The sequence below is a fragment of the Rousettus aegyptiacus genome, unplaced genomic scaffold (genome assembly GCF_014176215.1).
Source record: "Rousettus aegyptiacus isolate mRouAeg1 unplaced genomic scaffold, mRouAeg1.p scaffold_m13_p_1, whole genome shotgun sequence".
Classification (NCBI taxonomy): domain Eukaryota; kingdom Metazoa; phylum Chordata; class Mammalia; order Chiroptera; family Pteropodidae; genus Rousettus; species Rousettus aegyptiacus.
In genome coordinates, this window is record NW_023416284.1 from 9,918,325 (window position 1) to 9,945,654 (window position 27,330).

Sequence of the window (27,330 nt, forward strand, 5' to 3'; positions counted from 1 at the left end):
CAAGCTGGGTCTAGACCCTTGAGCAGCATGTGACAGTCCAGAATGGGGTAATGAAGAGCCTGCCGAAGCTGCAGGCCTGGCCAAGGAGGGCTGGGAGGTGCCTCGTGAGCAGCTGGCTTCAGCAGGTAGAGGCTCTGGTCTCCTTGGGGTCTGCAGGCACAGCCTCTGAGGGACAGGGCACAGCTGGGGTAGGCTCAGGCAGGCTGGTCGGGCCTGGTATCTGAGAGGAAATGCCCACTCTGAGACCCACAACTAATTTCCATGTCTGCGTGCCCTGCCCCCGCCCAGTGTTAATGGCGCAGAGATGCTATTAAAACAAACGGTTCTGAGCTGTCGTAACCGCTGCCGCTCTCATCCAGCCCCCCCATGCCACCAGCGGGAGGCTCCAAGCAGTCAGGGTGCTTGGAAGAGAGACAATACGAGGGTCGGGTCTGACGACATAAAGCAGCCAGTATCTGAGACTCCATAAAGAGGTCGGCTGTGTTTAAATGTTGGTGTTTAAATGTTGGTGGCTGGTGGTCTGTGCAGTGTGGCTCAGCCAGGTCTGTCAACTTGGGCAGAATGGATGATGCACGGGGCCTCTAATAAACGCACGACTGGCCTCGGCGCCCCCTGGTGGGAGCTCAGCACACTGCTCATAACAGGCCAGTGCGGGCTGAAGGTCGCGTTTGACAACAGGGCTCCCTTTTGAAGTTGGGGGAAGGTGGAGAACGCCAACAGATGTTTCCGGGCACACAAAGCTTATCACTGTTCTGGCGCCTTCCATGCCTGACCTCACTCTCTCAAAGCCTCAGTGTGACGTGTATGAGAAACTTTTGAGTCGGGCAAGTGAGGTGCTGACCCTGCCCAGGGGTCACACACTTCAAGGGACAGAGCTGGGAGCTCCACTCACCTCCCAGCCCCAGTATGGCTTAAGCCGAGAAGCTGAAAGGACAAAGGACGGACCCCCCCCCCCACCCCCAGGGCTCATCCTCGGACGGCCCCCTTTAGCCCCCTTTAGCGGGAACCTCAGGCTTGGGCACGGGCAGGGTGCGCATCAGCAGGGAGTTGAAAAAAAAAAACGGAGGTGCTAAGTTCTGAAAAGGAAGCGCAAAAGCCAAAACAGAGTAAACAATGATGTCGTTTATTTAAAATGTTTACTCCAAGAAATATATATATAAAAAAAATAAGACAATTACAGCACTAAACCAGGCACCTTCACCAAATCACAACTTCTTCTTGGATCCCCTTCACCCTAAGCCTCTTCCAAATTCTCCTTCCTGAGCTGGGAGGCACAGCAGATGCCCCAAGGCCCAGTGCAAAGCGCTCCCAGCTCAGGTCACTCGGCCCCTTTCTCTCGGAGTGCGGGACACCACCACCCTCGACTCCTTGATATCTAAAGGGTTTTCCCCATTCGGAAGTTCATTTTCAAACCCTAAGCCAAAAGGAGTGATTGTGGGAGACAAGAGGGCGGTCTTCACTGGGAGGGCGCATCCCTCTCCTGCTCCAGTCCCTGGCGAGGGGGTCTAGAAAAGGCTGGCGGTGGGTTTCAGATGAGTCCGTTGGAAGATCGAGGCCCTGCTTCGCCAAGGGCAGCTCCTGCAAAGGCCAGGACCCAGGATGCTGCTCCCTGCACCCTCTTCGTGACTGCACGACCCAAGGGAGGCTGTTTGGGTTCAAGGAGCATATACATACATGCCTCACCTCATTTACAGGAAAAAGACTCGGCCAGGAAAACTGATGGGCTGCGCGTACGGAAACTCGAGTGAGAGATGGTGGTTTGGGGGCGATCTGGACAAATCAGGTTAGTAGAGCAGAAGCTCTGAAGTAGCAGAAGCTTCTCCCCTGGACTACATACAGATTGAACACAGGGCAGCAGAGATGAGCATGGAGTCAGACTAAACCTTAGAAGGATGCAGGCCGGTCCCCTCACACAGGCCTTGGGACTGGCCAGGACAGACTGTTACATGTCCTGCGAAGGCAGAAGCCACTGGTAAGATGGAACGGGAGAGGAGTAGGGGGGAAAAGCAACAACTAGATCATTTTTGGCATTTTAACATCAAGACAATGACAAGTGGTAACAATAGAAAAGCAAAAAAAAAAACCCAACTCGATATTTAACTTTCTCATCCACCCAAGTCTCACTCTGAAGTTCTAACCCATCTCCCCCATGAGCACCACTGAACTACAAAATCTATTTTAAAGCACCCAAACCAGTCCAGACCCTCTCAAAACCGAGCGCTCCAGCCTCAAGCTGTCGCCTCTCTTGGGTCCAGGTGAGAGGAGGGTTCCGGGAAAGGCACCTCGTAACTCATGCAGAGCAGCGTGAGGCTGGGGACGAGCTCGGGCAGAGGGCACTTGGCAGGGAGCTGGGTGGCAAGCCGCAGCATCTGCGCTGACGCGCGGGGGGCAGGGACCGCTGCGCGAGCCCCGCCATTTGGTACCACAGCCAAGCACATGTGGCCAGAGGACCTGGCGGAGCTGGAACCTGGGTGTCAGACACACTGGGTCATTCCAGCAGGATCCAGCCGGGGGGGGGGGGGGGGGGGACGGGGACACAAGCACAAAGGCTGGCATGTGAGGGCTGGTCCTTCCTTGCAAGGACGCCGGAACGCTCTTCCCGCTGCTGGCCGATCCATCTCTCGCGGCGCGTGCTGGCGAGGTGGCCCCCGGCTCCGCGGGAGCCTCCGAGCCGGTCCTCAAAGGACACACGCTGTCCCCACAGCTGCCCATCCCGCACGGCCCCACCGAGTCCACGACCACCTGATTTTTCACGTGGACTTCTTTACAGCTGAAATGGGTATAAATGGCTACACGCGGACCCCAGAGCCCCCACCAGGGGGGAAACGGCAGATTCTAATAATGTCACAGCCAAAAGGCAGGGGGGCTTACAAGCAGCCAAGCGGAGAACAGATCAAAGGCTGGCCCCAGCCAGTCTACAAGAAAAAGCGGGAAGCAACGACCCAAATGCTTCCAAAGCACACGGGCGGGCATGATTCTGGATGGAAATCCACTCCTAGGGACCCTCTTTACCTAGATGCTGCCAGGTCCCGTAAGGGACATTGTTTTTTTTGAAGAAATGGGGACTCCTCTCCCAGGTAGCACCCACCCGGATCACAATGCTAACTATGACTGTAAAAGGGAGTTTTGAGAAGTAGATTTGGGGGGGGAGGGAGGAGAGAAAAACTTAAAAAAACCTAGATTGCTCAAAGTTTCTGCCTCTTTTGTAGGAATGGTTAAGTCAACTATGAGCAAATATTTTAATTAAACATTTAGAGAGAAAAAACACTTTGGAAAGCGTACAGAAAAGGTAGTTGACGTTGGATCACTTATAAAACGGAACCTCAGGGAGTCTAACAAAAATGCACCTTCGGTCGACTTTTGCTCGTTTAAATTCCTTGTTGTGACTTCCCGTCCCAGTGCACATGGAAATGACAGCTGCCGCGAAAGGTGGAGTGGAGCCTCCGGGACAGTCAGAGGGTGCGGGGGTTGTACTCTGGCAGTTTCTTGATCTTCTCTTTCTCGGTCTCACTTTCATCTCTCGCGATGACCAAGGAGTGTGAGTAGCCCATGGCAACCTGGGGAAACAAATCGGCGTTGGGTGTGCGAGGGCACTTCACTTAGTGTGCAGCAGACGAGCGTGAGTCAGCTAGGCTGGCAAACTGGGTCGACATGGGGAGAAATGGAAGACTCCTGAAAAGTACAGAAAACCCCTGAACTAAAGGCCGCCAGTCTCAGTGTGACCTCTCGCTGACACCCTGCCAACCAAAGCCTTCTGGGCTGCCACGGGGAGATGGAAGGCGGCCGGCGAGCAGGGCTCTGCCACTCCTGTCAGCGGGGGCTGGCGGGGACGTGCGGGTCACGCTTCCCATCCCCTGTGCCTCTCTGGACCACACTCCCATCTTGGCAGACACAGGTGGCAGCCTGCTGGGCGTAATAGCGGAGCTCAGGCCTCATCGCCGGCCCCACTTCCCCAAGGGGGTGCAGTCTTAAGGGCAGGTACAAGGCAGGCAGGAGAGCCACTTGCCCTAGAGCCCGGCCACCGTGCCCCCGTGCGTTCTCCTGCTCATGGCCGGGGGTCATCGGAAGACTCTTAGCACAGGTAGCATGCAAAGGCCACAAACAGGCAAAGTGAGGTGCAAATCGCATTTTCTCTGCTACGAGCCTCCTGCTTCTCCCTGGCACAGGCCTCGCTCACCTGCTCTGTGAAAACGCCGTCCAACGTCTTCACTTCCTGAGCGGCAGTGGAAGACTTGGGCTTGTGGTCCCCATAGCCCTGGAGAGGCAAGCAAGGAGATGCTCAGGGAACCGAGGTCGCTACGGCACGGTCCGAAACAGGACAAAGGCGACCCGCTAACCGGAGCCACAGCCAGAGGCCGGGGGCCCTCCGTGACCGGGCGCCCACTCAGACGCTGGGGCAGGCCAGATCAGAGTCTTCACCCACCCAAGCTGCTGCCCACAAGCGACCAGTCCGTAACGTGAGCAAGACCAAGGTGCCCGATGATGACCTGTGGGGATTTATGTGGTGACGGGCACCTTCTGGGGAGTGGCACTGGGGAGTGGCCACCATCATGAGCCCCGGAAGAAATGGCAACTGCAGCCCTTCAGGGTTACAAGGTCATAACAGATGATGGCTGTTATGCGGTCTGGAGACCAAACAGCCATCATCTGTTATGGTAATGACACCAGAGGTGAAAGGGACAGGTCAAGGGCTGCGTGGGGGGGTCATGTGCAAAGGTGTGGGAACGGGCGACTGCCAGGCCAGCGGACCCCCTGGCTCAGCTCTGAGATGGGTACGGAAGCATCACTCCACCCCCTACAGTGAGTGGTTCCTCCAAAGGCCATACCATCTTCTCACCCATGGGAGGTGGCCCCAAAAGTTCCTGATTCCCCTCCCGTTTTAAAGTCAATAATCAGAATCTAGTTCTGATAAGGACCCCCCCCCCCCAAAACACCCATTCTCCTGTAAGAACAGTCCATCAAAATGGCCCGATCCTCAGATCTCTCAAGGTTCTGCACGAGGCCGCCTCCAAAGGGGCCACCCTCAGCGTCTGCTGCACACGATCCCCCTTGGAAGCTGCCGGACCGGAAGCGGGTGCAGAGCACCCAGGAAAAGGCACTTTGGGCCCAGCTGTCCTGGAGACTGCTCGCGGGATCAAGCCCGCCCTTCCCTCGCCTTGGCACCCTGCCGGCTCCCACCCCGACAGGAGACAGGAGGAGAGGGAGACAGACCGCGTTCTCAGCAAGAAACACAAGAGCCCAGGTGAGGATCAAATGGCAACCAGGACGGGCGGGGACCGTCAGCAGGGGCGCCACTGCCAAGCTGCTCTTCTTGATGAAGAAATTAAGTTAAGGACTCGCCCAGCACCGGAACCCGAGAATCAGACACATCTGGTCGGGGAAGGCCAAGTACGCGTGAGAAACCGAGGGCCATTGGTTATAATCACTCATGTGACTGAGATAAAAAGCAGGGAACACAGACTTAAATTTACTTAGGAAAATGAGAAAAGAATGTCCCCAAATGACCTGGGGCTGGCCTGACGGCGCACTGCTGTGTGGGGCAGCAAAGGCTGCTCACGGAGCTAACGCGGCTTCGAGGACCCGGGGGAAAAGCAGATCCGACGCATGCTCAGCCCTGGCCACGGCGTTTGCACCCCCGGGAGATGGACGAGCAACCCCGCCCGGTCCTATCACCCCGGCTCCACAACCGTGCCTTACAGAACGCGAGGAGAAGAGACTCGTCTCTTGTGCAACTCCCCGATTTCCACGTTACAATGTGGACAGAAAGGACGCACGGGGACAGGGCACCGATCCACCTGCAGCTGAAAGTCTGCGCGTAGCCAGTCGGCCCTCTGCGTACGCAGATTCTCAACCCACGAACACAGGATTGAACTGTGTGGGTCAACAGATCTGCAGGAAATTGGGGGGGGGGGAACCCCATGTCTAGGTGGGACCATGCAGTTCAAACCTGTGTCATTCAAGGGTCAACTGAATTCGTGGGCACAGAGTAGTCTTAGAAGCTCACGGACCCAAAGACTGCGGAATGCCACAGACCTTAACACAACGAGGATAAGACACTTTCTATGGCCTACGTGTTTTCCGAGCTCAGTCTCAGCGGGCACGAGCTGGGCCCCGCCGCCACCGCTTACCAGTTCCCCGAAGGTGGGCGACGGGCCCCAGCTGATCGTGCTCTCGTCCGCAGCCACGATGATGCTGCTCTTCCTGCAAACGGGCAGAGGCGGTCACCGCCGCGTCCAGCAGCTCGAGCCCCACACCCAGGAACCGCAGGGCCCCGACCTTCCCGCCTCCTCAGCACCCCAGGTGCCAGGGCTCTTGGGGGGCGGGGGGGATCACTTTTGGGTGAACACACACATTGGGAAAAGGAGCAATTAAATCAGGGTGAAGTGGGAGCTCGTTCTAAAGGGGGTAGAACCCGATAACCACTTGGGCGAGGCTGGAGATTTCAAAAGATTAAAGCCACCCACCCCACAACCTAGCCGTTAACGCCTCAAACTCCAGAGAGCTTACCAAGTGTCCTCAAAGTAAAATGAAAAGTCACTGACTTAGAGATCGTTTCTCCTTCCCAGCATCTGAGTAACAAATCCCACCATAGTCCCAACTAAATGTAATTTTGAACCCGTAATATGAGCGAAGCACGCCAAACCTTCAAAATGACTTTCTTTCCATGAAGGCAACGGAACGAGAGTCATCCGTTCTAAGACCTGTCAACCCCTTGACAAGTCCCTCTCTGGGATTTGGTAAGTCCAATGCCCTGATGGGGACAGAACCCTTAAGGGGGGGGGGGCGCCCCCCATGTGTGTCCCACACTCCCTGGTGGGGGGGAGAGACATCTCGCCCTCTGGCTCAGCAGGAAAACACTGTTACATACCCACAAGCCAGGCTCCGGATTCTCCAGCCACAGAGGTCCTGCACGGCCTTGGGGTACATGGTAGATTCACGAGACGTGTTGGTGGCCCCCCAGAAAAACAGACCACCTAGAGAAAGACAAATGCGGTCGCTCTGTGAGCTCATCTTCAGTGCCAACAACGAGAAAGGCAAGTGGACAGGGACCATCAGGCAAGATGCTCAGCGCGGGGGACAACGAAGGGCTGTGTTCTGTTTGAAAGGACACTGGGAAGCGGCCAATGGAATCCAGGCTCCGGGTCTTGGGAACATTGATGATGGCTACGTGGCTCCCGCCAGAGCACTGCCAGGGAGGGACGACCAAACATGGTTCTGGACACCTTCCTCCCGAGACCCGGATGGAGAAACCACTGACCCACTTCACTGACGGCGAAGGAGCAGGTGTAGCCGGCGTAGATCTGGGACGCCCCGCGCCCGGGAAAGTCAAACAGCTTCACCAGGCGGGGGACCATCTCATCCTTCTGCTCAGCGTGGCCCAGCCGGCCGTAGCCGCCGAAGCCCCAGGAGAAGACGCGCTTCTGGGAGTCCAGGACCAGCTGCCGGAAAGAAAACACAAGGTAGGGACAGGCCTGCCGACAGGAGGGGACCTGGTGCAGCAGCTAACGGCCAAGGGGCTGAAACGCTGCGGGGACCTGTCCTGCCTCCTAAGGGGCGAAGTGACGGCAGCAGATGCAGCAACACGAAGACACGTGTTGTTTTCTCTGCCACGGACACTCTTTTCTGTTCTTAATTATTACAGTCACAAGTACATCCCTCATCGGAAGCACGAGAGCTGTCTGCAGAGCAAGCCGATGCTCCCACTTCCTGTGATAACGCTGTCTGAACTGCACAGAGCCGAGACAAAGCCGGCCTGCCTCGTCTTACTTTAGACGCCCCCACGAGCATGCAGGTGGTCGCCACCTGGTCCCTGACGCACGGAGCACTGACGTTTCAACAACGTAAAATCCATCTTCTTTTCTTCTCAGCATCTTTGATGCTTACTGTTTGGATCACGTGAAGGTTCAACCTATTACAAATTGACCTAAGAACCCTAATCAAAACCTGACTTCACCTCCCCTGACCAGACTGTAGAAATGAAAGTCAGCTTTTAGACTTCCTAGTCTGAGTCACTGTGCACCCGACGGAGAAGACGACCCCAGGGAAGGAACCGTGCCGAGGTCACTTGGCCAGTCAGCCGCCACCAGGAGACCAGTTTGGCCTCTGGACTCCCAAGACCATGCTCTTTCAAAAGAGAAGAGAATCATGTTTGACTCACAGGCAGTCTCCGCGAAATAACTGCGAGGAGACAACTAAGCTACAGAGATGTGCGTGTACCATCTTGACGATTGAAAACTATTCGACACCTCTAGTCCAGGATATTATCTATCCAGCTAGGACACCCATGTTGTTCCATTAGACAAAAGCCATAAAAAAGTGGAAAACTGCTCACTGTATGATCCCAACCCAAAATGTCTGTACAAGACACGAAGACAAGCCGTCGACACCTCCACACCCTGCACACACAGCAAGAAAACCACGCAGCTCACCCACCGTGTGGTTAGCGCCGCAGGCCACGTCACGCACGACCACGTTGGGGACTGGCAAGATCTGCCCGTCTTTCGTCTTCTCGATGAAGATGGCCACTCGCCGGGGCACCAGCTCGCAGTCGTACTCTATCCGCTGCGCCCGGGCGATGAACTTCCCGTCCGAGTTGTGTCCTGCAGCGACCAGAGCCAGCGGTCAGCAGCGGCCGCGGCGGAGCACCATGCATTACGGTGACAGGCCAAGCACCTGCCCCAACCTGGGTGGCCAGGCCTCAGCAGGACCCCTGTGGCAACCAAGGCAGTGTTCTCCCATCTGAGGAACAAGCCAATTAGTGGGTCATGAAATCGATTTTGTGGGTTGAAACCAGTGGTTTTTTTAAAAAAAGGAACAGAATACAAAACGCCAAAGGATGCTGTTTATGAGAATGTTATCTTGTGAGAATTCTTTGTCGTTCTACGTTCAGATTGGGTTGCATTGTAGAATGTACTTCTGACTGTGGGCTGCAGGCAACAAAACTGGAAGCTACTAGTCCAAAGGAATGGTCTGCGCCCTATTTCCGGGCCTCTACGAAGAACCCCGGATGGGCCACATACGACCTCAGACTGCGTTCTTACACATTGCCGGGAACCTGGATATGTCCCTACGGCTGGCAGGATACGGAGTTCAGTGGCGCATTCCCTCCTTGCCCTGCCTGACCCAGTAAACGCAGCGTGAGGAAGAGCAGGGGTGAGTGTGTGCTGGCGATTCCCTTCTCCAAGGTCACACGCGTGTTCCAGTTCTGAAAGGAATCTCTCTGGATTTGGACAGAGATTGGAAACGGGTTTGAAAGCAAGCTGGAGAGTGAAGAATGATGGATTCTACAGACATAGATCAAGCCCGTTTCTCAATACCTTAAATGAGTATAAACGACGCAGTAAGATTCCACGTAAAGTACTTAAGTGGGGACCGGTATACAGTAACTGCTAGCTGCCAGCCATTATTATTACCAAGATCACTTGATTTTCAACTTGCTAGGACGAGTTGCTTGTTTGTAGATCTGGGGCAGCCACGGGCAGCAGGGGAGCCACACATTTCCGGAAGTAGACCAGAAACGCACTTCCCGTGTTTTGCACGGGGCCGGGGACAGCATGAGGGCCTGTGACTATGGAAACCGTTTCTCCAACAGTCTCTGGCAACTCCCTGGCAACCAGCACTGAATGTGCGTAAGGAGCTGTTCTTTCTTATTCACTTCTGACTTGAGGTATATTTAGTTTCACAAAGTCACTGTTCCCTAAAGTCTAAGGCCAGCGAGATGCTCCTTGTTCTATTTATACAGCCTTCCATCTGCCTGCTTCTAATGACGTGGAGCCCCGGCAACCCAGATCCGGGGGCAGCCACGGATGCGGAGTGGCATGCAACGAGGAGCCAGCAGAGGGCGCCCACACCTCACCTCCTACTCAGAAGGGGATGGGGTGGCGGGAAGGCGCCAGGAAGGGGAAAAACACTTCGGTGTCAGATGGGAAAAGAAAATGGAGACCTTGGACAAATTCAAGATCGAGAGACATCTTCCAGTTACGGAGAATGACTTTCTGAGTTTTTCTTTTCTGTTCAGTGAGGTACGTTTTTGGATGAGTACACTCTGTTTAGGGATGAAAATGGGAAGGGATCTCAGTCGCTTTTAAATGTGGCTTCCTTTTTGTTTTTGTTTTTTACATGTGGTTCCTCACGTACGTACTGGAAATAACTGCCAGGCCAGGGTTTCCAGAACAAACTTAATCTCGTGTAATTTCCTCACTTTTGATAAAGGTGAATCTTTAAATATGAGATTCAATGAAGGTGGTTTGATTTCTTTTTTCCACTTCGAATCCTTTTATGTATGAACAAACTCCCCAATCAGAAAAGAATCTTTTGTCAGACTGGAGCCCCGACTTTTTCTTTAAGGCAAATCCACGACCCTGTGAGTTGTGACATGCTGTTCCACCAAACGTAAGACCCACTTAATGGCCCAAGGCTATTATCTGTGATCAATTACCCACACTTCTAACACATGTGCAGCCCCATACTGACTTCTGGTTCTAAATATACAGTTAGATTACAGTGCTTTTAAAAAATATACTTCCATACCCAGCTGACCATATTCAGGGCACCCAAAGGAATAGAGGTTTCCTTTGCAGTCCATTATCATACTGAATTCAGCCCCACAGGCCACTTTGGTAATTGGCTGGCCATTGTACATTATCTGAAAAGACAAGACAGGAGACTTTCAGGCATTTTTTTTTTTTTTAAACAATGATTAAAAAGTCTCTACCTCTCTGCAGGTTAGTGTTGAAACAATTACTCGGCTACAAAAGAAATTTAATGGACTCAATAATTCTGAAGGCAAAAGCTTAGAATATAAAGAAACGCTCTGTTGATCCCAATACCTTCCCAGTAGAATCAGGATCAAAGACAGGTAAATTGTGTCCCAGGTCTTGTTTTAAGCCAGTTCTACCCCAGAGAAAGTGAGGAATGTTATACGGATGTGATTTGTCATTATCTGCAAATACTTTGAGATTTGACCTTGTATGAAGTCACATACAAGGTCAAATCTAGATCGCGATGCCCGACACTGTGCCTCGCACGTCCTGGTTGGTGCCCAGGGAGCGCTGAATTACGCTGACTGGTGTGGGCAGGAGGGTTAAAGAAAACAAACAACCCTCAAATCTCAGTTTAGTTACTAGGTTCAGCCCCAACTTATAAAAGTTTTTATAAGTGTTACTGTGGACCAATAAAATGAACTGTCATACATTCTCCATTATGTCTATAGAGAAACTTGACCAATGGTGTTAACTAAAGATGTGAACAAAAACAAAAAAAATGTTTCAAAATCGGGAAATTGGGAGACAGCAAAGGCCCTGAGTAACTTAACATGGGATCTGGAAACAAATCTGAGAAAGAAATCAGGAAACGTGCTATTTATCGCACACTGCTCGTCCTGGGAAAGGCCCCGACAAGCGGCAGCGCCGTGGAAATCAGCTGTGGACCTGGAGACCGCGCGGGAGTCCCAGGCCCTGTCCACTGGCCCTTGCTCCTCCAGAAGCCTGACATTCCACTGCAGGACAAATGGCTGACGAAACGAGAACACTTCGAAAATCCTCAAACCACAGCGCGCCTTGGCCGGTCTCTTTTCAGATCAAGAAATCTGATGATTCCCTCCATCACAAACCCACTCACTCCTTGCACACACGTAGCAGCATTCTGCTGCCTTATATTAGTGCAATTTTTTAGGTATAAATCCCACCCTCAAACTTACCATAAATGTTTTAGGGCAAAGAAACCACCAAACTCCTATTTGTGTTCTAAGTACCTGGCAGGTGACTTCGTACAAGGTCAAATCTCAAAGTATTTGCAGATAATGACAAATCACATCCGTATAACATTCCTCACTTTCTCTGGGGGTAGAAATGGCTTAAAACAAGGCCTCTGTGACAAATTATTTGATTCAGAAAGTAAAACTGCTTTCGGGATATTTTTTTTAACGGTGAAACCTGTTTTAAAGACTGTACCATACGAATTCCACCCAAACCAGCTAGACTCCATTTTTACGAGGGATCAAGAGAGACACACAAAAGGCTGTCAAGGCCGAGCAGGGAGCGTGGTACCTGTGCAGGACTTGGGACCGCGTCTGTCTGGTTGCCGAGGCCCAGCTGCCCCATCTTGTTCTCTCCAAATGCAAACACGGAGCCCGTTTCTGGAAGGAAAGAACAATATCACAAAAGGGAAAATAGTACGGAAGGTTCTGAACCAGATTTAAAACCAAAGGCTCCAAGATGATACAAACAGCTCCTTTGCCAGAAAGAATGCAAATGAGACAGTATTCCAAAAAGGCAGTGGAGTGGATGGCTCGGAGCAATACCACTTCCCAGCAGAGAGGCCCAACGCCCTGCCCTGCCCTGCCCTGCCCTCCGTGCAGCCTCCCCAGCCTATGAGGCTCTCAAGGCCTTCCAGAAGCACCCACCCAGGCTTGCTGGGGCATCTTTCTGATTGTGACCAAGTCACAGGGCCAAGACTAACTCACCACTCAGGGTGGGCCAATTGGCCTCTTGTCACGATAGGAAACCAGCCATTCCTCACCTGTCAAGGCCAGGGTGTGGTTCCGCCCACAGGCTGCTGACACGATCACTTCGTGGCTGAGACCCTCGATGAGCCTGGGGGCTTCGACTCTCTTGGTATCACCATGTCCCAGCTGTCCCTTCTCATTTCGACCTGCAGACCAACAGCAAGATGAAGTGGGAGGCAGAGAGGGCGGCCAGGGCAGCCTCACGGGGCGAGTGGGAACCCTCTCAAATGCAGACAAATCTGGGTCTCCTAGAAGGGGCTCCCTAAAACAACAAACAACAAAGTGAAAGCTCTGGCTTTTCAGGCAATGGCTGGCCTTGCGAGGCCTGCCTGACTGGGTTGGGTGACCAGGATCAGATACGCGGCACTGTCCCCAGAGATGTCTGTCTCCCCCGGCAGCCAGCCTCCAGCCGCCTACGTCAACTTCTCTGACCCTCTTTTCTGGGTCACTGGCTGGGACCCACCATAGGCACGTCCTACAGCTCTCTACAACCAAGGGGAATGGCCAGAACGCTCCATTTGGCCTGGACGTCAGACGCAGGCAGAAGGGCTCATGGAAACTCGGTTCTCACCTGTCACAGTACCTGCCAGACAACAATTCCCTCATTCCCTTCACTATGAGATGTATTTTAAGACAGCAACCGTTTCGACACCTGCCTCACAAGAATTTAATTACCTCAGTGCTCTGGGCACCTGCTGTGGACCATTTGGTTTTTGCTTGTCATTCTTCTTCCTTTTACTGCCCTATAAACAATGCTCACCAAACAGTGCCAAGCCCACCTCCAACAGACCACCCTTCGCAGGGCCCTTCGCAACATGAATCTCAGGGACGACAAATGCCAGACATGCTCTGAACACAAGCCCTCCCTCTGGGGCTGCACTGGCCGTGGGGTCGGGTGGCAGTGAGGCCTGAGGCAGTGACCCCGGCCGCCGAGTCCCCTGCAACACAGAGGCCCTCTGGCAAAGCCCCTCAGCTCCACAGTGGGCTCGGCGAGTTGCAGGGCCAGAAGGAGCCTGGATGCCCCGAAGCCTTCCCTAGTTTTCCGCACAGGCTACAATAGTTCCAAAGCAAAACAAGTCAACGGGCCACTTGCAAGTCCTTCTAGCTGAGGAAAAAAAAACCACACTCACTACCGAGCGAGCATTTTGGGAAAATTTTACAAGGCCAGAAAGTCAGGGCGATTTGAGGAGAGGGTCACTGTATTCTTCTCCAACAACAAAACTTTGATCATTAGATCACGGGAAATGTGGTGAGCAGAGCCACCAAGACGAGCACCCATGGTCCTGGAGAGGGCCCGAGAAGCTGATGCCCTCTGGTTGCCCGAGGAAAACCACGCCTGGACGTGTACTTTGATATCGGTCCTCTGGCAGGAGAGGCAGACACTAGCTACCCAAGTTCCCTGCGAAAGTCACCTTAAACACAGAGCAAGTGCTGGGTGCGGTTTTTCGGCACCTGAGTGCCGGCTGGCAGGTACAGACTCTCATGAGCGATGTGCTATAGCAATGATGCTTCCGGACACTGGGCAAGGCCACTGAGCTTTCGGAGTGACTAATAGCAGTGGACCCGTGACATTCCCACTGGCCGGTCACCCCCTGCTCACGGGGACACGTCTCTGCCCCAGGGCCATGTTAAAAGGACAGCCTTTAGAGCCATCCCTTACCCACAGGGTCAGCACAGGGGACATTTTTAGAAGCGCCACGGAAGTGAGATTCAGTAGAGATCAGAAATGAGGCATTTAAAGTTCGGCTCTCTGACAGAGGCTGCTGTGTTCAGCGCAGGAACACTTAAGTGGGAGGGGTGCCGAGGGGGAGGGACGGAGCTCTGTGCCAATCAGGAGAAAACGAAAATCGAGGCAATGTCAGCATGTCATCAAGAGACTATGAAGTATAAATTTGGGCCAGACACACTTGTTAGCTTTTTTTTTTTTCAACTGAATTACAAAATTAGCAGAGTGCAGGGAAGACAACAGATGTTAATATATTTGGACTTTGGTACAGCAGCTCGTGAAATTGCAAAAAAAAAAAAAAAATGGTTCAAACAGACCGAAATAAAAATGCAGTCATATGGACTAAAAGCTAGCCAGAGGACCAGAAACAAAGGGCAGGGACAAACGCCAACACACCCAGCTGCAGGAAGCGGCCGGCAGCCCCCAGGAGGATACGGGGCTACGCTGAGCCTCAGCCGATACCTGGATTAACGATCCGGAAGGGGAACGGGCAGCAACGGGGACACGGACATGGACGGGAGCTGGGGGGCGAGGACAGGGACCTGCCAAGTACCCAAGTGAGGAAATCCAGCAGCAGGGAACGCGAATTTGGAAAAAGTAAAACCAGGGAATAATATGAAGAAACGAACAGAACAGACAACGAGCTACCAAACCTGCAGACCTGTATGATGCTCAGAAACAGAGGGACGGGCCTGCGGAGCACAGGGGCTGACGTCATGACGCGGCCTCCACGAAAGCCAGGGGCACTGGCCGTGGCCACAACAGGTGGCTCACATCACGCGGTGCTGCTAAGCAAGACGGCGGGGGGCTGTGTGCTGGGGGACGGCGGGCCTGAAACTGGACGTCTAGTTCTAGGCACCACAGTATCAGAAAAAAACCAGATTCTATCAGAATGTTCAGGGAAAAGTCGCTTAAAGAGGAGGATGCAAAGAATTAGCGGGTTACGTACAGACAAAAAACGGCAGAAAAGTGGAGGAAGGTGATGTATCCATGGGGTACAGATGAGACTAGTGGGAATCGGGGAGAGGAAATGTGGGCTGCGAATAAGGGAGCCCTGCCTTAGAGGGAAGGAACTCAAGAAAGAAGTCAGCCCCATGGGGGAATGGCTCCACGAGTCACCCCAGAACTCTCAGCCTGAGCACTCGGCCCAAGCTCGGTACTTACCCCAGCTCCACAGCTTCCCTTCAGTGGTGATGAGGAGGCTGTGGGCTGCACACGACCCCGAAACCACCGTCCGCACCCGGACCCCCGACAGGCACCCATATCTGTGGGGCCCCCACAAATTCTGACCAAGATTGCGGTAGGCAGCTGCAAAGAGAAATATGCAAATCAGACGGCCGCAGTGATAGGCTGGGGAAGAGCGCGCCCCAAACAGTCACTAGCCCAAAGGATCCACTGTGCTAAGTCACACCCACAGGGGCACCCCCCACAGGCCACCCCCAGCTGCTGCACACCCAGGCAGTGGCCACGCACGCACTGATGGTCCACCTCCTTCTCTGGCCCCGACCCACGTGGACCTCGGACCCACGTTCAACGGCTACTGAGCACGCCTCCCTCCAGGTGGCTAAGAGGCTGGGTGCCGCCCTCCTGCAGCCCTGTGGGGTGGGGGTCCGACCCAGAAAAGCCGGCAGCGGACCCGAGTCTCCCTTGCCCCCGCAGCCAGGCTCCCCTGGTGCGGGCTCCGCGTGCCCCCATCTGCCAGACGCTGCACGCCCTGCAGGTCTTCAGGGCCTTGGTGAGGGCCCCACGTGACACCTCTGCCCCTTCCCCATCTCCCACCGTTTGGTTTGCTCTTTTCTCAGGAGTCTCCCCGGGCTGGCCAGGTCATGACCCCTTGCCTTTGCCCATGTATTCACTCCCCAAGCACGCCCCTCCCTGACCCGCTTGTTTTTCAAACCTCGGGTCAAGCCCTCCTCCTCCAGGAAGTCCTTCCTCCCTGCCATGTTCCCCTTTTAACTCTTTGCTTGCCATACCCCGGCACCCCACGAACCTCTTGCAGCACGTGCCCTACTGAATTCACATGCCTCCGCACTCCACACTGGCCACCCCGCCCATGCCCATGCCCCGTCAACAAAGGGTGCCAACCTTGTCCTCTCATTTAGTAACAAGGGGCCCATCAGAGGCAAAGGAGGGCCGCCCGGATTCAGGACTACAAGTCAATGTCACACGGCAACAGCCCTGAGCTTCTCCACCCGAGGACACTTGTCTACTACCAGGAAAACCAACAACTTCTTTGGAATAGGCAAACCAAAAAGGACAGCCTTCACAGGTTTTATTAACTTCTTTAAGAAAAACCCAAGGCCTGTTTATTATCAGAAAATCCAAACGAATGCTGGCATGAGTGACGTGTGTCATCTGTGTGCAGAACATGGACACCGTGGAGGTACAGATCCTGTGGTGGACCCAGCTTGGCTAAGTGGGCCCGTCTCATGGGTAGGGGGATGCTGGTTTGCCAACGCACCTCCCTTCTAGAAGCTCTAGGAACACCAGTGTCCACGATGTCCTCAGCCCGGGAGAGGCAGGCTTTTTCCTGGCCTCCTGAGGAACCCTGGCAGAGTGAGCCAAGTCAAATCAAAAGGCCAGCAACGGCCCCCGGCCCCTCTGCCAGGCTGCGGTCGTGAACTCCCGCGGCCTGGTCTAATCAGAGAAGGTGCGTGAATCCCTGTGGTATCCTGCAGACGAGCAAGGCGCCATGCTGCCTGTTTTATAAGATCCATGGCGATGTGCACCCAAGGGCTCTCCTGGCCCTCGCTGAGAGAAGGTATGCTTCAAAGACGGCCAGAAACTGGGGAAGATTAGGGTGGGACAGAAAATCGTCCTTCCCTTCACGTTTGGCACAAGCGGAAAAACAAATCCTGCCTCCCTTCCCTTAATGTCTACTGGCTAGGTCATGAAGTGCCGAAAGATATTTAAAAACACTGTTAAAATTTTTTAAAAAGTGTGTGCATATACACACATACATATACATATATGTATACATGCACACATAAAATTTCATTCAGAGGGAGAAAAATCAGGGAGGCAAAGGTAGGAATGAGAGAAGACCAAAAGGCACTCTAAAAATGGGCCCAATAAGGGCAGATTTCTTCAACTACAGCATGGGAGCCATCTTTAACTCACAGGGAGGCTTTGCTACCTTCTGAGCCTCATCCTACACCCACAGGAGGCATCTCAGGCTCTGCCGCCACTCTCCCCTAGAATTTACTTCCCCTTCCTGGGCCTGGGTGTCTGTGATCGCGAGTGGGCCACTCATGTGACAAGTAGCTCTGAGGAGACGCCACAGGGCCGGCAGACTGAGGTCATCACACGCCAGGAGGGGTTCCCTGGTGACAGCAGCTGCCAGGCAGACTCGGGCCCCAAGTCTGAGCCCCTTTTCCACAGTGGGAGGAAATGGCTCGGACCCAGTTCTAACTCAGCTGGACCCCAAGCACGCGCTGTTTCAACTCCCGCCGTTTTCAGGGAAAAGGATGATCTCCACTGGCCTTCTCGAGGCCCCCGGGAGTGTCAGGGCGCAAATATTTGCTCATGGGCGATGCTGGAAAGCACTTTGGGAATCTTTCCAAATGAAATCAAGAAACCATAAAGTGTGGCGCCGTGCCAGCCTCGCTTCTCTGGGATGGGCGGTATTCTCTAGAGGAAAGACATCAATTTTCTAAAAGCATTTGGGGACTAAAGTTACTTCTTAGAACTTCTCTGCTACCCCCACTCTCCAGATTGTTACTTGCTCTGTCAAACCAGCTCCTGCGACAAGTTGGCAGCTTGCAAAAAAAAAAAAAAAAAAAAAATGTGGACTCTCCTGAAATGTCTAACAGTGTGACATGTGACAAATGTCTAGGACATTTTGACATCCCACAGGACCAGCCTCTTCGTTTTAATGAAGATAAGTGACGTGAGAAGGAAGATGGAGAAAAGGCGTCCATCGAGGCTACTATTTTAATTGTTCTAATCTTAATGGAACTGGTTTATTAAAAGCAGAACTGTGAAGTGTGAGACTCACACAAGACCGGGGTTCAAACCCAGTTCCATCATTCGAGAGGCTGTGTGACCTTGGGCAAGTTACCTGACCTGTAAAGATTCTTGTCAATGATGAGAATACCGACCTGGTGGACGGTCACCAGAATTACATAGGACACCCAATATATAGGAAGCACTCAATAAATGGTAGCTTTTATATTTTTAGAAACGGTTTCTCATACCTTGTTGTTTAGGCACTTCTTTTCGACCAATCAAGTCCCAGTTGGTTGCCCCAAAAATCAAAAGCTGCCCTTTGCACTTAGACCCTTCAAGTTTCTACAGAGAGAAAGAGGGAAAAAGAAGAATTAGCTTGAGATGTTGTGTCCAGCTTTCGAAGTCCGTCCAACAACAGCAGGAAACAAAAATAAGTCACCGTTAGCCAGTGGACAAAGGCCCGAGGTGCTCACCACTTCTGTGCGCTAATCCCAGCCCCGCCTCGGCCGCTCGCCTGGTATGCTCAGGCTCGCTTTTATCCTTTCTCTTTAAAACATCTTTTGCAAAACATACATACATGAGCAAGCCAAATGACATTCCTCCCATCCACAGGTATTTTCGAGAGGCCCGTCATATCACCTGGCGAGCATTAAAAACGGATGCCCCTTGGGGTCAAGTCTACGTTTTCCCACCAGCGTGGCGCTCCAGAGACTTCAGCCTTTAGGAGCCTGTCGCCTCTGCCCAGTAATTACTCCAGTACTTCACTGTTCCTCCAGGTGGCGCCCACTGTGCCAAGAGCCTCTGTGGGGTAGACATCACGGCACCATGATCAACTTCTCTACTGGATGAAGACACTGGACAGCATGGGCGGGGCGGGGCGGGGCACATCTGACCCCAGTGGCCTTGGACGGGTTCATCCTCATTGCTGGCCCACGAGACAGGGAAAAGTGGTGACTGGAACAAGGGATCACCTGAGGCTGGGCCACACGGCGGGGGTGGGGGGTTGTGGGGGGGGAGGGAGGGGGCTGTGGTCCCCAGGCAAGATTCAGTCCTCCTCCTCCTCAGAACATAGTCATTAGGGCCACAGACGCCCAGGCTGTCAATGGGATAGGAACCATTTTTGAGGCCACGGTCCAATTCTGGGTGGCACTCACTACAATACCTTGGCACTTTGCTTCATTTCTGAAATGCCTAAATACACTTTTAAAATAGACTGTCGAAGATTCACCTCTGAACTATCTAGTCATGCTGGCAGGGGAGGCAGTAAGCTCCCTTCTGCTCTCGTCCTGTGCATCCTCCTCCCAGGACAGAAGAAAGAAAGAGGGTTCTTTCTGTTTACAGAATTGTTCTTGGAAGGCTCAAAGGAAAAAATGCCAAACGGCTCCGGGTCCAGTCATTCTAACCTCTACGCAGTGACGGCCCCGGCGGGACACTTGGCAACGCGGCGCATCATTTGTAAGATGAACACATCTTCACTATGAATGAATCAACCTCCTCTTAGGGACCTCTGTGTGACCCAAATCTGACGTCATGGGTACCCCACAGTATAGATGCTGTCATGCTGGCTGCTGCTTGACCACATTTACATGGCTGCAGGAAGATGGTCTGTCTACACCAGAGGTCCCCAAACCCTGTGCCGTGGACCAATGCAAGTCCATGGCACGTTAGGAACCGGGGTGCACAGCAGGAAGTGAGTGGCGATTGAGGGAAGCTCCGTCTGTATCTGCGGCCGCTCCCCAGCACCGGCATCACCGCCTCGGCTCCACCTCACATCATCAGGCATCGGATTTCTCGTAGGAGCACCAGTCCCTGACGCCGAAAAGGTTGGAGACCGCTGGTCTACAGGACACCTCTGGCAGTCAGCGTGTGAAGCGGAAATGAACAGCCAGGAATGGAGAATGACTTGGCTGCACTTAAATTATTCAGAGAACGACCTTAATTGGAGGGTAGTCCACCCCTGCGGCACCCAGACTCAGATTACTTGAATGGAAGCCGAGTTTCCCCTGGTTATCTCCCCTTCTTTGTTTAACTGGCAGGCCAGCCTAGAACATTCTACAGGTCTACTGCCGAAGACAAATGAATGGCAGCGGGTGGGTTCTGTCAAGTTCCCTGTGGAAGGAGCAGCAGACACGGGAAGGAACTAAACTCCGTGGGATGAGCCGCCAGGCCAGAGAGTGGCGAAAAAGAAAAAAAAAGAAAAAAAAAAGAGGGGGTGTCTGGAATGACACTTCAGGCCTGGCAGTCTCGCCTCTGCCGGGTGGACAGAAGGCTCCAGGGAACCATGTGTCGCAGTCACTGTAACCACTCGACATGGAGATGCAGTCACTACAGCAACAGTTTACCAGCCTGACTGCCCACTGCAGGACCTGTAGCTCCGCCAGACTCTGCCGGAAGTTGCTGCGAGCGCCCTGGGTAGGGGTGGGTGGGGTCTCCTCTGTGACCTGGAGATGCGAGGGTCTGCAGGAAGGATCAAAGGCTTGCGGACACTGGCCCATTGAGGCAGCTAGGCATTTACACAAAAATCCAACCTTTCTGCCACAAGGTGTAAAGAACGTTGGTAAACTGAGTGTGCTGCTGCAACAGCAGACTGAGTCCCACCGAAGGGTGTCAAGTGTTATCTTATTCAGGTTTTTTAACGTCACGGGCCTTAGTTCCTCACACGTCAGATGGAGGTAGTTGATTCTTTTAGTGCTGTTAACTATACGAATGTATGCTGTGGGTTCTTGACCTTTATTTCTCTATAATTTAATTCTTCCCTCTATCATCAATGAAGTAAAAAAAGTAAGGAGTAAAACTACTAACACCACTTAAATCACAGGCTATGTCCCTGTCAGATAGCTGATCAGGCCCTGACAGTGGGAGAGACCAGATGCCTGGAGGCTCCATGCAGAGGCTCTCTCCAGTGATGGCTGTGGGGGTCTGTGAGACTCTCCCAGGTAGAATCCAGCCCCCAGTGATGGGCCAAGAGATGTTTTTTAGAGGAGCTCAGTGTCTGCAATACTGCCTGTCTAAAGGCTAGAGACGCTGGAAAAACAGTCTCCCCGACAGAATGAATGGATTTCACTTCACCTTGCTCCTTCCCAACACCCTGGTCACGTAAGCTGAGTTGAGATGAACTGCCTCGGCAGAAAGATGCACTGAGATTCTTCAATCAACAAAATGGGATTTCTGGTCCAAAGCAAGTTTTGAATTATTGCCCAAGTGCAAGGAGCATGTTTATGAGGCCGAGAGTCAACCTTTAACACACATCCATTTGGAAGACAGTTCCTCTCGGCAGAGGGAAGACCGTTCAAAAGAACGCCAGCAAACAATTCCCTAATGGGCTTTCGACTCAGACTTCAAGCTTGATTTCCAGTTGTATTTACTTGGTCCCTTCAGATGGGACAGATCTGTCTGTGGGCCTACAAAACTTCAGCAACACAACACTGGAAAAACTATAAAAACCTGGACAGCTTGTGACAGTCAGTGTGTCCTCTAGGACTATGCCCAGGCTGCTTGCTTTACCTACAGGATCACGAAGTTACAGGGCATTCAGGCTGCATCAACCCTGGACCATCATAACATGCTCGTCTGACAGAACTAAGTATGAACTTGAGGTCCTTGGAGAGAGCAGCATTTTCCAAGACTGAAATCATAAGCACGTTTGGTAAGAATGGTGTAGAAAAAGAGGTATAAAACATCTTTTACTGGAAGCAGTTTTGCCTCTCAACCATACAAGTCTCTGAGGTTCCTCTTTCACAAGCCCAACTTCTGCAGTTTTAAGTTAACTGAAGGCAACACGGTTTCAGACAAACTCCTGGCTGCTGCTTCTATACAAGTAGCTCGGAACAGTGGCGAGGATTGCAAAACGCTCAAGTAACAGCCTCTTTCTGACACAGGCAGCAGCCAGGATTCCCAGGACGCTTAGGAGGCAGAGACCTTCTGTTTCCCTTGGAGCCCAGGGTCCTGGGACCAAGGATAATGGGCAGGAGGCCCGCGCAGGACTGGGAGGAACAGTGCCGACCCGGACCTGTGGGAAGGCAACAGGGCAGCATGGGCCTGGCCTTGACCCTGGACCAAACCCCACGGTGCTAATAAAAACTTACAACTTGGGATGTGCGCTTCCCACGAGGCATAAAAGAGCATCATGTTTCGAATCCTGTCTCCTGAGCTTAGGATGGTGGGCTGACCAGTGAGAAGGAAACAGCTTACAGGCCCTCTTTGTTTTTTAAGGAGGTGGGAGAAGGGATGCAGAGATATGAATACACACATACACACATTTCTCTAGGGAACTTTAAAAGAGATGTGAGATGTAAAACAACAGTAAACTGACGCCTGCCTAATCTCCCCGTTAAGACTAAGAACAGGGCCATTCCCATCACACAAGCAAGCTGTACCATGCTGGTGGGAAGCCTGGCGTCCCTTTACACACTCTCTCTGTGACTTCCATCTTGGGTGAATCCCAGCACTTCCTGACAAAACTCACTGCTCTAATGGGCTGGCTGTCAACCCACTGGAGAGTGAACACAGCAGAGGCAGAGCCCACCTGCCCTTTTCAGTTCTGTGACACACTGACAGGAGAGCAAATGTCCCACAGAGGATTGGAGACTGACTGATCAAAGGAGCAGTTCCTGTGCTTCAGTTTCTCAAGACTGTGGCCATTGCACTGGCCTGGCCCTCAAACCTAGATAAGACATTTCAGTGACATGGCCCCTTTCACTTCACGCTCCCCCACTATCTAACATGTTGACCTTTCCACTGGGGTGGGAGGGGGGCAGTTATCAAGCCCTTTCACAACAGCAGTGTGCAGAGGTATAAGGATGACATCAGAAAACACCTGGGCCATGTGGAAATCCCGTCCCAAGTGGGCTGGAAATGGGTCCTGAAACTGTGTCCCAGTTTCCTCATCTACAAAGTAGACAAAGAAATGCATTATTTTCAACCACTGCTCCTCTGAAGAAGAGCACTCCGGTGCTGTTAACCCTTACACACCGTCCGGGGAGAGCAAAGGCCCTCTCTAGATGTCTGACTCTAGACCCTAAGTGGAGGCTCTTACTCTTTTGCGGTTATCTGAGCATCTGGTGAAAGCTCTGAGTGTCTACCCAGCCCTCGGCCCACACTACTAAACTTGTCGGTTTTGAGGATCGCAGACCCCAGATTAAGATCTGACTGCAAGACACGTAAATTGAGATGGTCACGATCTTAAATTAAGATTTGAAGGCCTAACTCTAATGAGCAAACTCAAACCCACTCTGACCACAGAAGATGCTTCTTGCCCGGGGGGTGGGGGTGGCTACACTGAGCCATCACCCTGCTGCACTAGTGCCTTCGGACCCCAAGCGGTGAACAAAGCCTAAAACACTTCTCAGCCGAAAGGGGGGCTTCCCGACCTCCAGGGGGAGGGCTCTCCCGAGCATGCGCCCTCGCACCCCACCCGGCCACCCCCGCCTCCCCGGCGGCGCGAGACGGCGCAGGGCAGTGAGAGGCATGCGCGGCGGCCGCCAGGCCCCGCCCCCCCGGAGCGCCGGAGCCGAGGCGGCGGGAACCTCAAAGCCCCGGCACAAACCGTCGCTCCCCGCAGCGAGCCGGCGACCCCCTCACTCGCGATGCCCGGGCGGACCGGCAGCCGCAGGAGGCCCAGGGTGGCCGAAGGCACGGGGTCTCGCGCCCTGCGCGCGAATTCCCTGCTCCGACCGGAGACAACTTGCAAAAGTCTCCCTTCCCGGGGCGGGAGGGGGAGGGGAGGCGGAGGCAGTCAGCTCGAGCGGCGCCGGGGGCGGGGCCATGACCCCCTCGCGCGGGCAGGCGCGGGCTCCGGCCGCCCTTCCCCCGCCGAGGGGCCCCGGTCGCGCGCCCCAACGACTAACGGCCGCGCGGGCGGGCGGCACGGGGTCGGGCATGCAGCCGCCTGCGCCCGCCTCCGGCCCGCGCCCACCCGCGCCCTTTTGTTGTGTGGCGGCGGCGATGATTCAGCCCGCGGCCTGCGTCGGTCCCGCCGCCCCCACCCAGGACGCACGCAATGGAGCGCCGCGGTCCTCGCCACCCCCCCCCTCCCGCGGCCCCTCACTCACGACGCGCTCCTTGGTGTGCTCGGGCTCGGTGATGACCACCGCTGCGCCGCCCGCCTTGGTCGCCGCCGGCCGCGCCGCGCGCTTGCCCCCACCGGGGGCCCCGTCGAGCTCCAGGCCGTCCTCGTCGCCACTGCTGCCGCCGCCGCTGCTGCTACTGCAGCGCTCCGGCCGCTCGCGCTTCCTGCCAGCCGGGCCGCCGCGCTTCCTGGGCCCGGCGCGGGCCGTGCCGTTGCCCGAGCTCGGCTCCTCCCAGGCCGCCGCCGCCGCCTTCTTCCTGGGCATGGTCGCGCTGGAGGAGACACGGGGCAGCGGCGCACAATGGACGGGTTATAAACTGCGCGGGGGGAGGGGAGCGCAGCAGAGCCACCGGCCTCCACTTCCTCCCCTGCCCTCCCCAAAGTGGCGGCCGCGGGGTGGGCGGAGAGGGGGTGAGCCGGGAGGAAATCGCGCCCCTCCCGGGGCCCAGCGCGCCTTCCCCGGGGAATCCCGCAAGGGAGTCCAGGCCCCTGACTGCAATCCACTTAGGGAAAGAAAAAAAAAATGGAGACCCCGGCCCGTCTTCAAGTTAGGTTTACCTACATCGCATCACAATTACAGCCTAGTCCCCAAAAAAGTAAAGGGGAAGAAAAAGGAGCCTCCGATCCCCTAGGCTCTAATTAGAGAAAGCTTCGGGACACTTCAAAAATCCTCCTTCGGCACCTCCGGTGGTGAAAGGGCTCCCCGCTCTCCGGCCGCCCCACCTGCTGCTTTTGTCTCCGCGTCCCCCTCCCCAAGCCCGCTCAATTAAATGCAATTCTCTCGGACCCTCGCGACCCCTGCCCAAGCCCCCAATTCCGTCCCAGCCTGGGAGTTCCGACCTCAGGCTCTAATTAGCCGAATCCCTCTGGGTGGGCTGCCCCCGACGAGGGGGTACGTATAAAGCCGGTCCCCAGCCCCAAACACCTGCTCGCACAGACACGAAAAATAAAAACTTTAATGGTGCTCAACTCTCCCGGCCCCTCCCCGAAAGTGCGGCCAGGAGGATCTCCCGTTCGGGCTGCAAAGTGCCCCGATCCGCGGCTACTTTCCCCCAGTGTCCCTACGCTTTCGCCCTGTCTGCTTTTTTTTTTTTTTTTTTATTGATTTTGAACAATGGGATCTCTGTCTGTCTCCGATTAAACCACGTGGATCCGCCTTCCTTCCCCTTTTTATTCATTCAGTTCCCAACCCCCCTTCTTCAGGTTCTTTTACCTTTTCTCCTTGAAAAAGAGAGAGAGAGAAAAAAAAAACTTTCCCAGATCCCGCAAACTGATCATTGTCGGTTTTGATTTTCAGCCCCTACCTGGTTGGAGTGATGAGAATCCGGAGAAGAAAACAGAAGAGAAGCAACTAAAAGACGAACCAGAGGGCTTTTTTTTTTTTCCCCGGCCCAGACAAGGGCTCCAGCCCACTCACCAGATACACTTAAAATGTAAATACGGGCTTCCAGAACAAATGCTACAACACAAAACAGAAACACATGTGCTGCCGGGCGGCAAGCGAGCGCGCGGCGGGGCGAGCGGCGCGGGGCCCGGGGCGCGCGCTCCCCCTGCCGGCTGGCGGACCCCGCGGCGGCCCGGCCCGCGCCCGCAGGGCGGCCCGGCCCACCCGAGCCTGCGCCGGGCGCCACGCCGCCAGGCTTCACTCCCGGACCTGCGCGTTTCACAGGCCGCGCAACGCGCCCCGGGCCTTCTACGCAGCGCGTCCTGAGCGTCAGGGATTTCTTTGGGGTTTAGGAGAATGTTAGATTGTTTTTCCCGGGCACGTCTAGACAGGTCACCTGAGGACACTCGCTGGAAAATAGTTACTTTGCTCACGCCTCCGCCAACGAGGGACGTGCCCTAATTGAGTGATTGGAATGCAACATGAATACAATTTGAATAATTTTTCTCCTTTGCGGAGAGAAGCTGTATTTTTTTCCTTTTTTCTTTTTTCCTTTGGTCTGTGGATGTGTCCTCAGTAAGGTGCTGTTACGTGGTAGAGTTACATAAAAGTGTGTTATATTAGTGAATTAGTAATTAACTTGGAGGCCAAGGATGCACTGAAAGCTAGTTTTGATGGAGATTTTTCACCTTTTGACAACTATTTACTGAGCCCCTGGTACATGCAAGACACAGTGCTAGGTCCTGGGGATGAAGAGCTGGAGGACGAGATTCCTGCCCTAGTGGAATGCAAGGGCTAATGGAAAAATAGACACTTGGACAAGTAATTACATGTATGATAAGTGATGGGTTCAGGACATACTGCCCTAAAATATGGCACCTTAGCTTATCGAATATTTGAAGCTGAAGTAGTTTTAAGAAAATGCCAGGAAGGTCACTGGCCCTTAACCTTTCTTCCCTGAAATAGGCCATAAAACCCTCAGGTGAGAGGTGCCCTGCCCTTACAAGGAGGAAAGGAGCATCCTTATCTCCAGGGACAAAGGGACACCAAGAAGAATCCTGATAAACAGGCCTTGATAAGTTTCTCCCAGTCTAGATATTGTCCTCCTCCTCAACCTACCGGAGTGCTCTATGACTGTCCACGCTTCAGCAGAAAAACACACAGGTCTATTTCTTTGGGTCATCGTTTCCTGATGAAGGCTCTAGTGACATGTAACACCTAAATTTGTATCCATTTCTCCTGTCAATCTGTCAGTATAATTTTCAGGCCCAGCAAGAGACCGTAAGAGGGTTGAGGAAAACCTTTTCCCTCTTCTACTTAAGCATTGCAAAGTGATACCTCTATAGGACCGTCACAAGGGAATTCATCCTGTACTGGGGTCTGGGAAGGCAGGGGTCCCCGACCCCCCGGGGTGCAGACAGGTATCTGTCCGTGAGGAACGAGGCTGCACAGCAGGAGGTGGACGGCCGGCCAGCGAGCAAAGCTTCATCTATATTTGCAGCCGCTCCCCAGCGCTAGCATCATCACCTCAGCTTCACCTCAGATCATCAGGTGTTAGATTCTCTTAGAAGGCAGCACCAGTCTCTGGTACCAACAAGGTTGGGGACCACTGACCTACAGGATAAATAAAACTCACCAGATGAAGACTATTCCAGGGCAGCTGGAGGGAACAGTACACAGAGAGTCCAGGGATCTTGATA

The 27,330-nt window shown here is 53.8% G+C and overlaps 1 protein-coding gene across 3 annotated transcripts; it reads right to left on the reverse strand.

Moving 5' to 3' along the window:
- Window positions 1-1,102: 1,102 nt before the first annotated feature.
- RCC2 (regulator of chromosome condensation 2) lies at window positions 1,103-25,749 on the reverse strand. 3 transcript variants are annotated; one of them, XM_016128353.2, is made up of 13 exons: window positions 25,551-25,747; window positions 24,230-24,518; window positions 18,428-18,521; window positions 15,396-15,539; window positions 12,520-12,651; window positions 12,048-12,136; window positions 10,531-10,645; window positions 8,434-8,600; window positions 7,259-7,439; window positions 6,869-6,974; window positions 6,129-6,201; window positions 4,178-4,255; window positions 3,226-3,557 (listed from the first exon to the last, which is right to left on the reverse strand). In XM_016128353.2, the coding sequence occupies exons 2-13, from the start codon at window positions 24,509-24,511 to the stop codon at window positions 3,453-3,455; spliced, it is 1,566 nt and encodes a 521-aa protein (XP_015983839.1). In that variant the 5' UTR covers window positions 24,512-24,518; window positions 25,551-25,747; the 3' UTR covers window positions 3,226-3,452. The 3 variants fall into 3 exon arrangements, with proteins under 3 accessions (XP_036085092.1, XP_015983839.1, XP_036085082.1); XM_036229189.1 differs by lacking the exon at window positions 25,551-25,747 and adding an exon at window positions 25,087-25,254; XM_036229199.1 differs by lacking the exon at window positions 6,129-6,201 and having other exon boundaries at window positions 1,103-3,557; window positions 25,551-25,749.
- Between the last annotated feature and the right edge of the window lie 1,581 nt (window positions 25,750-27,330).

Coding starts and splice junctions, on each gene's coding strand:
- RCC2 (XM_016128353.2), bottom strand. CDS start 24,511: ATGCCCAGGAAGAAGGCGGCGGCGGCGGCCTGGGAGGAGCCGAGCTCG. Junction 8,601..10,530: donor CCCTGAATATGGTCAGCTGG/GTATGGAAGTAT, acceptor TGGTCGCTGCAG/GACACAACTCGGACGGGAAG. Junction 4,256..6,128: donor CGCCCACCTTCGGGGAACTG/GTAAGCGGTGGC, acceptor TTGCCTCTCCAG/GGCTATGGGGACCACAAGCC.